At 41.4% G+C, this 19395-nt stretch overlaps 1 protein-coding gene across 1 annotated transcript in view; it reads left to right on the forward strand.

The window, feature by feature from the left end:
* The window catches only part of Piezo (piezo type mechanosensitive ion channel component), a 1050432-nt gene that overhangs the window by 880092 nt on the left and 150945 nt on the right, over positions 1–19395 (forward strand). The window contains exon 41 of the mRNA XM_080275143.1: positions 6405–6552. Coding sequence (XP_080131269.1) covers positions 6405–6552 — 148 coding nt within the window. The remainder of the gene's footprint in view (positions 1–6404; positions 6553–19395) is intronic.

Below are 19395 nucleotides of genomic sequence, written 5' to 3' on the forward strand. Positions count from 1 at the left end.
ACCCCTGTTTCAACCCAACCTTCAAAGAGAAAAATTCACTCAGTTCACCATCCACACGCACTGCAGCCTTATCACCATCATACATACTCTTCACAGCATTCAACGATTTCCCATCTACCCCATATATTCTTAATACTTTCCACAATCCTTGTCTGTCCACCCTGTCATATGCTTTCTCCAAATCCATGAAAGCCACATACAACTTCTTTCCCTTCTCTAGAAACTTTCCACTAAAGATCTAAGAATGAATATCTGATTTACACAACCTCTTCCCTTCCTAAAGCTTGCCTGTTCTTCTCCAACTGATTCCTCTGTTCTTTCTCTAACTCTGTCAATAAGTAACAGTCTGGTTATTAAAGCCTAGTCACCTAGAATCAAGAGTTTTATTGGACATGTAAATAATTATGGCTTGCACTTATAATAAATATTACACACTGCCTATTGTGTTAGCAGCATAGGTGCATATTTAATTTTTTTTGCAGTTTGTCAAGTTGCAGTGGCTTGTAACATGTGTGTGCTGGAGCCACAAATTACTGCATTTTGAATACCCTTTCCTTTGACACAAATTTTATACCTATACTCCAGTAAATAAAGTAGCTTTGCTCTATGGCCTCTATTTATTTATTTATTTATATTTTCTTAAGTCAACCTGAGCATAGCCATTAATATGAGGGTGCACCATCAACAGGGAAGGTTTCATTTACATCTTAACTGTCATAATGATCAGTAATTGTGGCCTGTAGAGCAAAAACAAACAAATGGATGGATGGGAAACTCCTGATCTAGCTAGCTTCCTAATGTCCTTAGCTTTGTCTGTGGGAATTGGAGCCTTAGATTTCCAAACTAGTGGAATAGTTAATGCTTTTTGTTCTGTCCCTTTGAATAATCTAGTTATTTTCATTTTTGACTATGGAGATAGGAACTGTTACAACAGTATATTATGTTGTAGTCAAACAACCATCCTTTCTCCATGTGCACAGAGAAGGATGTGAAGAGAGAGTTCTAATAATTGCATTATTGTATTCTAAATTTGATGTGAAAGATTGATGATGGTATCCATTAGGAAGTCAATTAATTCTTTTAACCCCTTTTTTACTGACCCCTCCTCCCAGTGTAAACACTATGTTTACCCCCCCATACCGAACTGACAGCTCCTCCTCCCGTAGTATGAGGGATAGTGTATTTTTTTTGCCACATCCAAACTATTCACTCTATGTGATTTGTTTGTATACTGATGATCACATAAACCCAGCATGATGTTGGTAATGCAAAAAAATATATACAGTATGTAAAATACTGTAAATCATTATAAAAGTTTACATATCTTATGCTACAGTACTGTTACCCAGGTAACTACTGTACAAACTGGCTTTAAAAAAAAAACAATATCATGCACAGATGGATGGCTTATTTATTTACCTTGTAAGCTGGGCTTGAAGTGTGTGGACACACGTGACGGTGATGGCGACCTTGACCCACTTGTTTCCGAGAATGTGGCGTCACTAAGCTTGCTACTAATTTCCTCCTCCTCCTCAAACTGTGGAGAAGAGACAGAAAAGAAAAAACAGGAGGAGGGGTGATGATAGCAGTGAAGAACAACATAAATGTAGATATTGTGGAAATGGGAGAAGGCAGGGCCGAAGTGATAAATATGAAATTAGAAACTGGAGAGAATAGCAAGAGAGATATGGAAGTAGTTTATGTTCCCCCTAAGACAAGAGCATGGAGTGATGATGAATACCAGGATGTCTTGTCAGACATGGCTAGCTATGTACAGAAAATGATTGAGAAAAATAACAATATAATTTTAATGAGTGACTTCAATTGTAAAGAGGTGAACTGGGAGGAATGGGACTCAGGAGGCAGCAAAGATTTGTGGGGCACTACATTATTAAATATAACAATGAACAATGTGATGACGCAGTGGGTCAAAAAAGAGACACGCTTCCGAGGGGAGGACACACCAGCAACTCTAGACTTACTGTTTACCAAAGAACCGGATGTAATAGAATCCTTGGAGTATCTGTGTCCTATTGGAAAAAGTGATCATGTGGTCATTGAGTTCCAGATGATAACAGGGAACGTGGAGCCAAGAGACGAGCTCTATAGGCAGGGATGATACAACTTTGGGAAAGCAAATTGTACGGATTGAGAAAATTTTTCGAAAATGCAGATTGGAGGAAATTCAGAGAAACGAGAGATACAGAGGAAGTGGGATATTATTCTAGCCTTCCATAATTCGGGAGTGGAAAAATTTGTGCCAAGAGTAAGGGAGAAAGAAAACAGAAAAAAGGAGTGGTTTAATAGAAGGTGTATGATAGCAAAAAAAGAGAGAGACACGGCATGGAACAATTGGAGAAAGAGAGGCAACAACGGAACAGAGGAAGAATATAAAAGAACTAGAAACGATTACACAAGAATACGTAGAGAGGAAGAAAGGAATTTTGAAAAAGGTATAATAGACAAATGTAAGGATGAACCCAAACTGTTTTATAGATTTGTCAATGGCAAACTGAAACAAAAGGAAGGAATCACCAAACTGAAAGTAGAAGGAGAGGTCTATAAAGATGCAGCAATGCAAGCAGAAATAATGAACAAACGTTTCCAGTCAGTTTTCACTAGTGAAAATGAGTTTGTGGAAGGGGAGGGAGACTAGAAATGTAGTGATAAAAGATATAAAAGTGGAAGTACAGGAAGTGTATAAATTACTGGAAACCCAAGATGTGAGGAAAGCCCCAGGACCAGATGGAATCTCATATTGGGTACTGAAGGAATGCAGAAAACAACTGGCGGATAAGATTCACAGTTTAATTGTGTGTTCTCTGGAAGAGGGGAAAGTGCCTCAAGAATGGGAGGGGGCAAATGTGGTACCAATTTATAAGGGAGGCAACAGGGAAGAACCCCTGAATTATAGACCAGTGTCCCTAACCAGCATGGTCATGAAATTGTGCAAAAGAATTCTGAATGATAGATGGATAAAATATCTGGAAGAAATGAACATTTTGGCTGAAAGTCAGTTTGGATTTAGAAGTGGAAGGTCATGTGTTTCCAACTTGTTGAGTTTTTACTCAAGAGTGATTGACGTGCCACAGGATAGAGATGGTTGGATGGATTGTGTGTATTTAGATTTGGAGAAGGCCTTCGACAAGTTACATCATAAGAGACTAATGTGGAAACTAGAGCATATAGGAGGACTGAAGGGGAACCTCCTGGAATGGATGAGAGACTTTTTGAGAGGCAGACAAATGAGGACAGTAATAAAGGATAGGATGTCTGGGTGGAGGGAAGTAACAAGTCAAGTCCCACAGGGCTCAGTGTTGGCGCCATTAATGTTCCTGATTTATGTAAATGATATGGTTGAGTACACCGCTTCTCGTCCGATCAGCGAAGTTATGCAACGTTGGGTCTGGTTAGTACTTGGATGGGTGACCGCCTGGGAACACCAGATGCTGTTGGCATCCCTACGTGTCAAGTGGGGTTGGTGGAGGATTAGTGCCCCTCCCTGTAAAACAATTAACTCTAAGCCCTTGGCCACCCCATCTGGGATACATGGCGTCTGGCAATGAATGAATATGGTAGATGGAGTGAACAGTTATGCAAGTTTGTTTGCTGATGATGCAAAGATCTTGAGGAAGGTAGAGGATGAGGAGGATTGTAATATGCTGCAGGAGGATCTGGATAGGATACACGATTGTAGCCGGATGTGGGAAATGAAATTTAATGGAATGAAATGTAAAATATTGGAAATGGGTAAAGTACCAAGAGGCCATCATTGAATTATTTGATGGGTAATGAACCAAATACAAAAGCGAGAGAAGAGAAAGATTTGGGAGTGTTGGTTCAGGACAGTTTGTCACCTGAAAAACACATTAACAAGGCAGTTAGAGAGACGTATAAACTCCTGACTAATATAAGAGTAGCTTTTCATTGTATGGATGAGGAGATGATGAAAAAATTGATCGTGGCCATGATTCGCCCTAGGTTAGAATATGCAGCAGTAGTGTGGTCCCCACACAAAAAGAAAGATATAAATAAGATTGAGAGAATACAAAGAACAGCAACCAAGATGGTCCCCAGTCTGCCAGATCTGTTGTATAGAGAGAGGTTGGAAAAGCTGGATTTGCCTTCCTTAGAAGAAAGGAGAAAGAGAGGAGACGTGATTGCAGTGTTCAGGACCATGGTGGGAGTAGATAAAATTGACAAAGAAGATCTGTTTTTATGGGATAAGAGAGTAACAAGAGGACATAGAATGAAACTGAAGAAACCAAGCTGCTTGAAGTATATCAAGAAATATAGTGTTCCTTATAGATGTATAGACCTGTGGAATAGCCTGGACAAAGAGATCGTCCAGTCTAAAAACTTAAACGAGTTTAAAGCTAAATTTGACCTATTGAGAAACAGAGACGGGACCCCATGAGCGTAGCTCATTTCCTGTATATCACTATTAGGTAAATACATCAACCTCGCTATCATTTTCAGGATCATAGTCATCTACTGACACATCAGACACTGCTCCATCATAATCTGATACATCTAAATAAGTATCCTCGTGAGGAAAGAACTCATCACTGTCGGAATCCGCCAGAGACACCATGAGAGAAAAATATCCTGTACACCCTCTCCCATGGTCAAGTGCGTGGTACCTGGCTCTCTCAGGCAGGCCAAAGGGTGTAAATTTTGCTGTATGTCAGTGGAAAATATAGTACAATATCTGTAGTAGAAATTATAAATAAAATAATGATTGGTCTAAAAGGGCTTACATCACAGATGAGTGAGCAAGCCATTGGTGCCACCACAGCTCAGTCATGACATACCTTATGATGTCAGAATTCATCAGAACTTTGTCAGTCTTTGTTGTCAAAACAGAGCTGTTGCTATCACGAGGTCCTCAGAAACAGCCTTACCAGGCTACCCTGAGACCCATAAGCTGCCATTCATTAGAGGGTGTACCAGCATACCATGGTTGCAGTTTTGGTGTCTCACGGGTGTTTACAAGCGATGTACTGGGGTACATCAAAACACATTTCCGGTAAAGAAGGGGTTAATCATCAGTATGGAAGTTACAGAAAGGCTGTTTGTCACCCCTTCCCATCATCCTGACCTATTTCTCTCTCATTAAGATAAAGCATGATAGTTAAATCATGATAGAGGGAGAACCAGTCAACTGCATGCATGCCCAGTGAAATGGCTCATACTCTCAAGTCATTCAACATTCAAGCCCATGGAACCATGAATACCTCACAGGTTGAACCATCTGCACATTTCAGGAGGTATCTTTCATTATAGATGTATGTTACAGTACCTATCATGTAGAGTCAATTCAGTGACTATCAAGTTAGAAAAAGGTGCCAATTCATGCAGTCAGATCACTTCCTGTTAGTTTCCTAGCCTCATGTACACCATACCTCACTTTTCTGTGCACTATTTACTGGCCATGCAGTCTAAGCACATTGTCTTGAACATCCATCACAAATCACTTAATTTTTTTTTCATATCCACACTAAGCACTCGAGCCTTCTGCTAAAAAAACCTCATTTCTACTGTTCCTTATTCTCATGCCTCATAAAAGTTCATACATTAATTTAGGCACCAAAATGCCTTCATGTTATTGCCTTGCAGCCTCCACGCTCAAATCTCTGTTTTGTAGCAAGGCCCTCAATACAGAGTCACATTCCTTCCTGTGTCACTTTGTTTCCACTCAATTTGCACATGGAGAGTGAGAATCTAACAAGGAGAGTGCATGTGAGTGAGGTGGAGAGGGAGGAGGAGACCGAGGATGAGATGGAGGGATGGAATGAAGTGGTATATGAGAGAGGGGGGCTAGAGTTAGGGGGAGGGTAGTGAAATGGCAGGAGACAGTGCAGCATGGAGGCAATGTGTTTGTGGCCACCTCTTACAGGATTAAGGAATCAGGCTACAGATAGATAGATAGACAGGACTTTCTTGTCAGTTACTGTGCCTAGGTAGTTAAACTCCCTCACCAAGTCAGGTCTGTCCATTTAGAAGCACATCACACAGAGACAGCCATTACTTAAATCTTATCTACATTTACATTCAAGGCACCAGACTTGCAGGCATGCACAAGACATCTACCAGGCTTCAAAGCTGCTGTTCAGTATTAGCATGCATTACAGCATCATCTCCATACATCGGATATAAGATACTTCAGCTGTCACCATTCGTTACCTTCATCCCTCTCTCCAGAAATCATGTTTAGTGTCTCACATCAACCCATCTATCTGCTTATCTATCCGTCTTTGTGTGTCATTATATCAGTCTATCATATTCTTCTTTTATTTATTAATTATTTTTGCCACTTAAATAGTATAGACATATTTTATAGTTCAGTAGCTGGAGAAACAGGAATACAATCCAAATATTTTGTTTACTTTTCTTGTCCTCAGAGCTGACCGTCTGGTGGGGAAGGTAAAGGCATTCATCAGTGCTCTACTACACCAAGAATCACAGGTTTCAGTCGACGTCTATGCCTACATGTTCTTATGTGACTTTTTCAACTTCTTCGTCCTCATATTTGGTTTCTCAGCATTTGGGGTTAGTACTGTATCTGAGTGTGTTAGTTTGCTGTATACTTAAACGAAGTAGGGGAGGGTGGTGATGGTTTGGATGGTGGGATGGTTCATTCTTGGATAATGTACAGTGGGGTCTCCCAGTATGCGGGATCTCAAAATGCAAAACACCAATTGTGGAGACTCGACTCGGGGAGGAAAATCAGTTTTTTAATATGTGAAATGTAATTCTAAAATGTGAATTCATCATCTGAAAGCAAGGGAAAAATGGTGCTCCTGCACAAAATGTTAGTATCCGAAGCCACCACAAGGTGGTTGATCAGTTTTCTGCCCATTCCCTCCCTCTCAGCATCTCCCAAGTCAAGTCTCAAGACTCTCAGTCTGTGTTTGCCCATGCCGCACTCGCATGTTGTGGTGTTTTTAGCACTGTACAAGACCCACTCTTGCTCACCTATTACATCATGGTCCTATCGCTTCATTCCAAGAATAAGAGGATCACTTTTGAGCTGAAATTGAAGGGTTATAGAGTTGAATAAGCAAGGTAAAAGGGTCTCAGACATTGGATGTGAAGTTGGCTTAGGTGAATTGACAGTGAGGAACATTCTAAAGAACAAGGAGCAGATATTATGAACCATCAAGACTTATGGAGGCCTGCAAGTGGACAGATGCAGTAAGGTTGCTAATCTTGCAATTATTCAAATTGAACACTATACATAGCATACTACATTTACAGTTCTTTTATGTTTCATTGAACAAAAGTCTCATAAAATGGTAGTCAATAATAGGGAAGTACAGTAAATGATAAAGATAGGGTGAGGTGTTGACCATATACTGCACATTTATTTCCAGTGATTCAGTGGTTTCTAATATGCTAAATTTCCAATATGCGTCACATTTTGTCGACCAAATTCCCCCATGTTGGGAGACCCTACTGTATGAGTGTTATACTCACGATATTTTGCATAACATGCAAGAGCTAGTTACCATAGAACTGATAGAAGTGGACAAGAATGATGGCGACGCTGATTGAGTTAAGATTTTCTTACTTTTTGCAAGTCATTTGTAATTTTTCATTTTGACGGTCATATTCCCTTCCACCATGAATATGTGTGGATTCATGAGCATAATATGTTGTGTGGAAACAATATCAAGTCTAGAATATTTAGCCATGGTATAATTATATGAAACTTTAATGTGCTTAGTTTAAATGCCTGCCAAAGTGATTACTGTACTGTATACAGTTCTGGGATCGTATGGCCACTTGAGTAGAGCAGGGGAATGGTTCATCAGTGGTCAGACCACCCTTCTGATGGTAAAAAGATGCATCTGTCAATTCATATAGTTATACAAGTAATCCCTCCACTATCCGATGTAATAGAGCCACAGGCTTGTCCGGAAAGTGGTCCTGTCCGGAAAGTGGGCCTCTGACTGCTGGACTGTTACTTATGACCCTAATCCAGCCTAACTTTGAAAGCCACCTAAATAACTCCTTACCGGACATGCAGAGCACTTATTTAAACCTATTTAAGACCCTATTCACACCAGTAATGGACATAAAGCATGAAATAAATGAAAGGGAACCAGAGAATGAGGAATTAGAAGTGAGTATGGAAAATACTTAGGCCTAGAAGTGTACAGAGTACTATACTTACAGCACGTCTGTAGCCACCTCCTCTAACTCTCCAAGGCTCTGATAATTGTGAAAATGCTCTTGAAGCACGTACAGTAATCCAGTGTTGTGCTACACTTAATTTTTTGCACTGTGAGTTATAATTGTTTAATACTGCACATTCTTCTTAATTGAACCACACCAGTTTCAACCGCCACTTTGCTCTTCACACTCACTCCACACTTAATCCTTTGCACTCTAAATTCTAATTTCTTAAAACTGCACAACATTGTAAATTCCCATGTGGTGTATTGGCGAGGTATTGCAGTTTATTCACTTTTTATTCATAAAAAACAAGCATGTGCAGCATTCATAACGATAGACATCTTCCCTGAACGAAGGTTAGGCAGTAAATGGGGACAGGGTTGCCAGATCTGAACTCGGCCACATTACCAAACTCCTCAGTTTTCATAGCCAAATTTAACTTTTCATTACCAAATTCTTAAAGGAAGCATTTATTCTTCACTAATTATATGTTCAAATGGAAATAATCACTCTCGTTATAATTAGCAGCATGTTTATTTTTGCGCTATGGATGCTAGCAGATTAATCAAAGAAAGCAGACAGTCCATCTTCTCCAATCTCTATATCTTCATACATGTGAAAAATCTGTTTGGTAATGGATCATGCTGATTCACTACCAAATGAACTTTTCAGTACTAAATTGGCCCACATTTGGTAATGAAAAACACCAAATGGCAACCGTGACTGGGGAGGGGGGAAGAGGGAGGAAGGAAGAGGTGAATGGGCCATGGTGTAAACAGCTGTTTGGCTCCGCGCGGCACCGCATGGCAATTTCAAATTACAGGTGGGAAAAAATTCAGATTTTTTTTTTCTTCTTCCTTTTTTGGCCATTTTTGGGTTCCGAAGGTCCAGGCCCACAATGTCTGGTAAGTGGGGAGTCCGGAAAGTGGGCATCCGGAAAGTACAGGGATTACTGCATATGTATTTTATTAACTCTCTTACAACCAAAAGACGGAAGTTGCGTCCCACCATGGTCAAACACTTGGCACCCACCCCCCCGTACAGTGTGGGATCTCACACAGCCAAACGTCCAATCTTTCTCAGTTTACCTCCTTGCGTTAAAATCTCCAGTTAACACCAATTTCTTGATTCTTCTAATCAGCTTTCTAACACATCTAGAGACTTTCTCATCAGATGCACATACCTGTACAGTATGCACCTTCTCGTTTGAGGAAGCATATACATTGCAGCCATTTCCATTTCTTCAGCTCTTTTTCTATTTCCATCCCTATCACTCATGCTTTGCTATTTCCAAGATACATCCTTTTGCTATTGTTTTTATATGAGCCAGGAGCCATAATGAATGCATTTCCACCAGATATTTTTTTTACTCCCATCCCTCTTCCATACATTTTATTAATTCCATCCTATCAGTTTCATGTAGATATCACTGTTCGATTTGGTTACTTCTTTCTATATAATCACTCTGCTCAGTTTTCTTGACAACCAACCCATCCACATTGTTATGTATAGTGTAGAAGTTGCATACCTCATCTACCTTCCCTCCATCCATTATTACTTCCACTTCTCAGGTAACTTCCTTTATCTCTCTTGCTTCCTTGTTTTTATATACCACTTCTTGACCTTCATATCAATCCCTCTTAAAAAAAACACACACACATTCATCCTGTCCCCCCCCCCCTCTCTCTCTCTCTCTTTTTTTTTTTTTTTTTTTTTTCAACGGCTTTAACTTCTCCCCATTTGTCTTTGTTTAAATCCCTCATCATGAAAATGTTTTTGCATTTTTCTGTATTACTGAGTCTCCGTGAAACCTTTAAAATTTCTTTGTCAACATGTTCTGTTTTCAGTTTCACTCTTATTGGTCTGGTCTCCCTCTTATTTTAGTGGCCTAATCTTCTCACATTCTCCATCTCTTTTTCCCAATCTCTGCCCTCATTACTGTACTAATGCTGCTTAACATTTGTTTATATCTTTTCATCACCACTTTCATTTTAATCTGTTTTATTTTCTGTTCTTTCTCACAGTCATTATTTATGATCACACATCTTCTTCTTCCCACATTTTCTTCTGTGCAATCTTCATTATTTCTCCTTCTAATCCATTCTTACTCATTTCAGATTTATTCTTGTTTTCCTGCTTCTCCCCTTCTGTAATTTGTCTGAGGCTTATTGTTTCCTTTCCTTATTTTGCCACTCTTCTGTTGTTGCAACAACAGTATTTGCCTTTTCCTCACCATCCCTCAATTTCTTCTGCAGTTCATCAGTTCCTTTATTCAGTTTTTCTGTCTTTTCATTTGCAGTTTTGTTATATTCTATTAGTTCCTTCAGCAAACTAGTACAGTGCCCTCGCACAGTGAACATATTCAGAGTAAACAATTTGCCAAGTGAACAAGCAGGGGATAATCAGGTCCACAAAACCATAATGTTTGATAATATTCAGCTTGATCCTGCATCATCCTTGAACATGCTTGGGGTTTCATTAGATTCAGGACTTATCTTGGAAAGATCATATGACATCTCTTGTAAAATCTGCTTCCAAGAGATTAGGTGTGCTAAGCCGACTCTGTTTCTTCTTTACCCCTGCATAATTGTTGACTCTATACACGGGTTTTATCCGCCCCTGTGTAGAGTACAATTCACATGTGTGGGGAGGCCCCCCACATATAACTCTTCTCAATAGGATGGAGTCAGAGGCTTTTTGTCACATTAACTCTCCTCCCCTTACTGGCTCCCTTCAACCTCTGTCTCTTCGCTGCATTGCTGCATCTTTATCTCTTTGCTATCGCTACTTCAGTGGTCACTGCTTCTCTGAACTGTCTGCTTACATTCCTCCACCTCTACGATGGGCGCGTAACACCCATCTGGCAGCAAACTCTCATCCCTTTTCTGTCCATCTCTCTAATGCAGGAGTAACCGTTACTCCCAGTCCTTCATTTATACAACAGGTCAGCTCTGGAACTGTCTCCTCCTGTCTGAATTTCCTGCTAGCTATGATCTCCAGTCTTTCAAACGCAGTGTGTCCAGGCATCTCAAAATGAATGGATCTTGAATTTGGCTCTCTCTTGTATTTTGTTTTTCCTTGGAAGGAATAGTTATTTGCAGGCTCGTGGCACTTGGTTCCTTCTTCCTAGCATAAAAAAAATAAAAATAAATAATAATGAACGAGTTGAACCCCGGGTGAACGAAATGGGGGGAAAGAATAGGCCATAACTGCCATCTCCCATATTGAACACCCCCCCCCCCCAGTAGATGCTGCACAAGAGGCCAGATCTGAGCAGCCTGTTGAGCAGAATCCAATGAAAGACAAAGACTTACCTATGTCGAAGATCAGTAAAATTCTAACAGCAGTGGATGTTCTGAGAGAATAGGTCAAGGCAAGTGAAACCAGCTTCCTTAGGACACAGGAAGTGCTCAGTGGAGTAGAAACCACTTTTCATTATTACACTGGAAAGCACAATATGGAAGGCAACAGAAGAAAAACACTCATCACACACTACTACTGAACTGAAGAACAACAGGAGCCAGTTGCCTCTACATCATCTGCCACATGATGATATGATATCAGTGGTGTCATCTTTGGACTTTATAGGTTTTAAGGGAGAAGTGATTGAGGTAGAGACACGTGGGGAAGTGTTTCAGTTTGGTGATGAGGGCGAGACTGGAGACGGGAACGAAGGAGTGGAAGGTGATGTGGCGAGAACACCCTAAATGTATCTCCCTCCCTCGGAACCAACTGTATTCAAGTCAATCAGGACTGCATATGCTCCGTCTTAGGTAAATAACAATGTGTTTTATATTTTATATATCTGTTATGTATATGTTTGAAATGTGCCCTTTAGTACATCTCTGTGGCTCAAAAAGTGGACTTTGAGGGAGCAATGCCACCCATATGCTATTTTTCCCCTAAGATATGTTGCTCACAGTGAATGAATTCACAGTGAATAAGCTCGTCCGCTGCCTATAAACTCATTCACTTTGCTAGGGCACTGTATCTCCTTTCTCAGATTTTTCTTTCTCCTTCTCAGCCCTAACTTCTTTCAGCCGACTCTCTAGTAATTCAGTTTTTATTAATAGCATCTTAAATACACTTTTAGTGTTCTTTCCTCCTCTGAAGCCCTCAAATTCTTCTAGATCATCTGAAATTTCTATACTCACTAGTTTCTAAAAGCTGTTTTCCTGCCATCTGGGTTTGTTCACTCCTCCCTGACTCCATACTGCCACCTTGATGTCACTTCAACTACTGTATTGAAGTACAGTAATCACTCTAATATCCGGACGCCCAATAACCGAACATCCCCACTAACCGAACCTTATCGTCCTGGGATCAAACATTCCCAAAATGGTCCGAAAATCCAAAAAAATTGGAAAAAAAAATCGATTTTTTGCCGTCCGTAATTTGAACTTGCCGCGCGCGCCGCGTGAGAGCATTGTTTTGGTTCGTCATTCCTCCGACGTCCGATAGAGCGCCGCTGCATCCTCCCCACTTCCCGCCTGTCTCTCACCGCAACAAGACCTACGCTCTTCGCCATGGCTGCCCACGTGCTCGCTTTTGTGGTGGTGCCGTACTTGCTGCAAGGCCTCCTGCTGCTCTCTGCCCTACTCTTAGTGTGTGTGATGATGGCCCCGCCTCCTGAGAAAAGGAAGAGAGTGGTGTTGACTCTGGAGAAGAAACGGGAGATATTGGAGAAGGTTGATGCGGGTTGGTCTTCCTCTCGCATTCTCCACGAGTTCAACCTGGCCCGGTCGACTTTGTTCGATATCAAGCGTTCCCGAGACAAGCTCATGCAGTACACGGCTGACTTCTCGTAGAGAAGCAAACGCAATGTGGAGAGGAAGGTTATGTTTACCCCCAAGTATGCAGAGATCGACCGCTCCACGTTGATTTGGTATCGACAGCAACGTGCAGCTGGTGTGATGGTACGTGGAACGGAGCTGAAGGCTGCTGCTGAGAAGTTTGCAAGGCTTCACGACGCCCTAGACTTCAAGGCATCCGAGGGTTGGCTCTTCGCGTTCAAGTTGCGACATGGCCTTACTAACCGTAAAGCACATGGCGAAGCATTGGACGCTAACGAGGATGGAGTGGACGAGTTTCGGCACAAGGTGAAAGGCTTGATCGACAGGGAGGGCCTCAGTCTCGGTCAAGTCTATAACGCTGACAAAACTGGCCTATTCTATCGCTCGGTGCCAACGAACACTCTCGCCGATGAGACGGAGAAGCGTGTACCTGGCCGCAAGCTTTCTAAGGAACGGATATCTGCTTTGTGTTGTGCCAATGCTAACGGCATGCACCGGCTTAAGCCCGTTATTGTTGGCCGTGCAAAGCAGCCTCGGTGCCTTCGTGGGGTGATGGATATCCTTCCTGTCGTATGGTACCATTCTTTGAAAGCATGGTTCACAGCTGTGATTTTCAAAGACTGGTTTCACCATCACTTCGTCAAGGAGGTCATACATTACCAGACGAAGACACTGGGAATTCCTCGCGACCAGGTAAAGGCTCTCCTTCTCCTCGACAATGCACCTGCCCACCCGTGCGACAAGGACTTGGTTGCTGAGAATGGCCGTATTAGGTGCATGTTTCTGTCACCTAATACGACTGCTCTCATTCAACCAATGGACCAAGGAGTGATCGTGGCAACAAAGCGCCTGTACCGTCGGAAGTTCCTGGACGAGGTGATGGTGGTTCTCGAGGACGAGGACGAGCGCAGGGAAGGACGTGACACTCGAGGCAAGCGGACTTTGGAAAACCTTCGCCGCTACAACATCAAGTCTGCGCTGTACAACTGGGCTAGTGCATGGAAGGAAGTCCCTGTGAAAACTCTTGAAAATGGTTGGTCTCGTCTGCTTCTCGGAACAGATGTGGAGTACGATTTCCTAGGGTTTGACGTGGATGACTTCCATGCACGGCTACGTACGCACGGCGACGATGTTGATGTGGACGATGTTCGTGAGTGGTTGGACGACGACGAGGGCGATCCTGGGTATCAGACGTTGTCTGATATCGAGATCGCGTCTTCGGTTGCTGGTGTCAGTCCCGAACTTGAAGATTCTGACGACGAAGGCGATGATGATGCAGACTCCGCCCAGCAGGACACTACTCCAGCCATCCCCAAGCTGAGCGCACTCCGGGAACATCTAGAGTTCGTCCTAGACTACCTGGAACACCCGGACTGCGACAGGGAGATGGGGCCCTTGGGACTCGTGGAGGAAGTGCGTGCTTTCCGGCAGCGCATCATCAATCGCCAGAATCGTCGGTCCTTGCGTCAGTCAACGATTGACAGTTTTTTCAGGCCCGTGACCCCCGCTGTGCCAAGCCCTGGTTCCACTCCGTTGCCTCCCCAAGACAGGCCCTCATGCTCCGAGCCACAGCCCAGCACATCAGCTACAGTGGAGTCACCGCTCGACGTGAGTTTGCGGCTGTCTTCAGAGTCTTCTGTAGTCGGTACGCCATCACCACTACCCACCGATGCACCCCTTGGACGCCTGCCAGTGATACTCTCGGGCTCTGACAGTGAATAAACAGCAAGAACTTCTCCACTAGACCACACGGGAATTTTGAGTGTTGTGCAGTGAAAAAAACGGTGTGTTGTGTTAAGGTTTTCAAGTTGGGAGAAAAGACTAAGTAGAAAAGAAATTTAACGTAACTAACCTTCTTTGTTTTGGCTTTGGAAACTTAAAAAAACTTGGGAAAAGTTAATGTGCAACACTTAAATTTAATGGAACATTATTTGGACTAAAGTGAACACTGTGAAAAGAACGGACTTCTGTGTGTTATTGACTAAGTTCAGTGCAAGACTTCAGGAAGAGTGTAGTGCAAGTGCTTCAGGAAATCGTTCTTACTGTCAGAGTCCGAGAGGAGGCGGTTATTCATCGAGGTGGCCAGGGACTTGCTGTAAGTAGCCAAAATGTTTCATGTTGTACTATTTCCCATACTATATTTACCAGAATGTTTCATATTGTATTTTTTCCCATACTATACTTACCAGAAAGTGTCATACTGTACTTCTTTCCATACTAAACTTACCTCATGCATGTGCAGTAGGAATGTGTTTTTCAGAGTTCGGTTAGGTTCGGTTAGGTTAGGTTCGGTTAGAGTCCATAAGTACCAGAATGTTTATTAATGTATGAACATACTTCTAAACCCACATTTTATGTTTCTATTGCATTTATTTCAGTCATTTATGTGCCTTATTGGTGTGATTTGGGTGTTAAATAGGTGCTATGCATGTCCGGAGGGAGTTGTATAGGTGTTTCTCTGTGTTAGGGTCCGTAAGTACAAGTCCATAAGCTGGGGCCCAATATCCGGACAAAACCAATATCCGACCCTACCGATGGCTCTATTGATCCGGATATTGGAGGGGTTACTGTAGTTCTTTCCCAGATCCAAGTTTTATGGGCCAGACTTTTCAACCTTATTAAAATCACACTACAGAGCAGCACTCAGTCCCCTCACTACAAAGCTATCTGGTTCATGTGCTGTCATTGTGTGTGTGTATTTACCTATTTGTAGTATACAGGAATTGAGCAATGCTCGTGTTGTCCTGTCTCCATATCCACATTTATCAAGTCTACCTTTACACACATGAATGTTTTTCTCATGCACCACCTCTTTGTCTAAGTCGTTTCAAATATTTAAGAATATACCTAATTGTGATATACACGGAATGTACTATGCTCGTGGGTTTCCGTCGCTGTTTCCCAATAAGTCGAATTTAACTTTAAACTCGTTTAAGTTTTTAGACTGGACGATCTCTTTGTCCAGGCTATTCCATAAGTCTATACTTCTGTAAGGAAAGCTATATTTCTTGATATCCTTCAAGCAGCTTGACTTTTTCAATTTCATTCCATGTCCTCTTGTTGCTCTCTTATCCCATACAAACATATCTTCTTTGTCAATTTTATCTACTCCCACCATGGTCCTGAACACCGCAATCATGTCTCCCCTCTTTCTCCTTTCCTCTAACGAAGGCAAATCCAGTTTTTCCAGCCTCTCTCTGTATGACAGGTCTGTCAGACTGGGGACCATCTTGGTTGCTGTTCTTTGTATTCTCTCAATCTTGTTTATATCTTTCTTTTTGTGTGGGGACCACACTACCGCTGCATATTCTAACCTGGGGCAGATCATGGCCACTATCAATTTTTTCATCATTTCCTCATCCATATAATGAAATGCTACTCTTATGTTAGTCAAGAGCTTATAAGTCTCTCCAACTATCTTGTTAATGTGCTTTTCTGGTGACAAACTATCTTGGACCAGCACTCCCAAATCTTTCTCTTCTCTCCTTTTTGTGATTAATTCATTACCCAAAAAATAATTCAGTGATGGTCTCCTGGTACTTTTACCCATTTCCAATATTTTACATTTCTTTACATTAAATTTCATTTCCCACGTCCGGCTCCAATTGTGTATCCTATCCAAATCCTCCTGCAGTATTTTACAATCCTCCTCAACCTCTATCTTCCTCAAGATCTTTACATCATCAGCAAACAGACTCGCATAACTGTTCACTTCATCTACCATATCATTTACGTAAATCAGGAACATTACTGGCGCCAACACTGAGCCTTGAGGGACTCCACTTGTTACTTCCCTCCATCCAGACATCTTTTCCTTTATTACTGTCCTCATTTGTCTGTCTCTCAAAAAGTCTCTCATCCATTCCAGAAGTTTCCCCTTTAGTCCTCCTATATATTCTAGTTTCCACATTAGTCTCTTATGAGGTACCTTGTCAAAGGCCTTCTCTAAGTCTAAGTACACACAATCCACCCAACCATCTCTCTCCTGTACCACATCAATCGCTCTTGAGTAAAAGCTCAACAAGTTTGAAACACATGACCTTCCACTTCTGAATCCAAACTGACATTCAGCCAAAATATTCATCTCTTCCAGATATTTTATCCATCTGTCTTTCAGGATTCTCTCACACAATTTTGCGACCATGCTGGTTAGAGACACTGGTCTATAATTCAGGGGTTCTTCCCTGTTTCCTCCCTTGTAAATTGGTACCACATTTGCCCTCTTCCATTCGTTTGGCACTTTCCCCTCTTCCAGTGAGCATACAATTAAACTGTGAATTTTATCCGCCAGTTGTTCTCTGCATTCCTTCAGTACCCAATTAGAAATTCCATCAGGTCCTGGGGCTTTCCTTACATCTTGAGTTTCCAGTAATTTATACACTTCCTGCACCTCCACTTTTATATCTTTCATCACCGGAACATTTCTAATCACTCCCTCCCCTTCCACAAGCTCCTTTTCTTTAGTGAAAACTGACTGGAAACGTTTGTTCATTATTTCTGCTTGCATTGCCGCATCCTTAAAGACCTCTCCATCTACTTTCAGCTTGGTGATTCCTTCCTTTTGTTTCAGTTTGCCATTAACAAATCTATAAAACAGTTTGGGTTCATCCTTGCATTTGTCAATTATACCTTTTTCAAAATTCCTTTCTTCTTCCCTACGTATTCTTGTGTATTCGTTTCTTGTTCGTTTATATTCTTCCTTTGTTCTGTCGTTACCTCTCTTTCTCCAATTGTTCCACGCCTTATCTCTCTCTTTTTTGGCTATCATACACCTTCTATTAAACCACTCCTTTTTCCTGTTTTCTTTCCCTCTTACTCTTGGTACAAATTTTTCCACTCCCAAATTATAGAGGTCTAGAAACATATCCCACTTCCTCTGTATCTCTCTTGTTTCTCTGAATTTTCTCCAATCCGCATTTTCAAAAAAGTCTCTCAATCCTGTAAAATTTGCTTTGCCAAAGTTGTATCTTCCCTGTCTATGAAGCTCGTCTCTTGGCTCGACGTTTCCTATTAACATCTGGAACTCAATGACCACGTGATCACTTTTTCCCAAAGGACAGAGATATTCCAATGATTCTATTACATCGGGTTCTTTGGTGAACAGTAAATCTAACCTTGTTGGTGTGTCCTCACCTCGAAACCGTGTCTCTTCTTTGACCCACTGCGTCATCACATTATTCATTATTATATTTAATAACATAGTACCCCACGAATCCTCGCCGCCTCCTGAGTACCATTCCTCCCAGTTCACCTCTTTACAATTAAAGTCACCCACCAAAATTATATTATTGCTTTTCTCAATTATTTTTTGCAAGTAGCTAGCCATATCTGACAACATCTCATGGTATTCGTCATCCTTCCATGCTCTCGTCTTTGGGGGAACATACACTACCGCCATATCTCTCTTAACATTCTCTCCAGTTTCTAATTTCATATATATCACTTCAGCCCTGCCTTCTCCCATTTCCACAGTATCTACATTTATGTTGTTCTTCACTGCTATCATCACTCCTCCTCCCTTTTTTCTTTCCTGTCTTTTCTCCACAGTTTGTATTTACCATCTCCCAAATGAACATCAATATCTTCTCTTAATTTGGTCTCTACAAGGCACATGACATCAGGTTCATGTTCTCTCAAGAAATCATTAATTTCGATCCTTGTCGATATGAAACCATCAACATTAGTATATATCACCTTCAAATTATTTTTGACATTATTAATACCCTCTTCTCTCCTACCCTCTGTCCGTATCACTTCTTCAACTTCTGATCTTTCACAACCATCCCCCCTAGTTTCCTTCACTTCTATTTCCTTAAATACCATTTCCTTACTTTCATATCCAATACTCTCCAAAAAAAAGTATTACGTTCTTCCTCTGTCCTCTTATCATTTTTTTCCTTTACTTCTTCCTTTAATGATTTTAAAACTTCTCTTTCTTCTTCATTCAGATCTTTTCTTATTATAATATTTTCCATCCCCGCCTCTTTGCTTAATTTCCAGGTCACTTTAAGTATCTCATTTATTACACTTTCTGATGTAAACTTGACTCTCATTGGTCTTGTTTCCCCTTTCTTATAAGGCCCTATCCTCCTTACTTCCTCAATTTCTTTTACCCACTTGTCTCCTTCGGGGTCAATCTTGCCTAATATTCCTCTCACCATGTTCGTGTCTTTCTCGAGTCTTGCGAACCTAACCTTTTCTTCCTCTTCCCTGTTTCCAAATACTACCACACATCTGTTCCTTTCTACAGTTTCTCTCACTATTTTCTCTTTTTTCTTCAGTATTTTCACTACATTTTCTTCCATTTCTTTCTTGTTCATTTCCCTTTCTTCCTGGATGATCTCTCTTAAGCTGACCACTTCTTTCTGTTCTTCTTCTACGTGTGCCCACTTTGCCTTGTGTTCTTCTAGTGCATTACTCA

The sequence above is a fragment of the Coenobita brevimanus genome, chromosome 60 (assembly GCF_032717465.1).
Source record: "Coenobita brevimanus isolate Jiangsu-jjx chromosome 60, ASM3271746v2, whole genome shotgun sequence".
Lineage (NCBI taxonomy): Eukaryota > Metazoa > Arthropoda > Malacostraca > Decapoda > Coenobitidae > Coenobita > Coenobita brevimanus.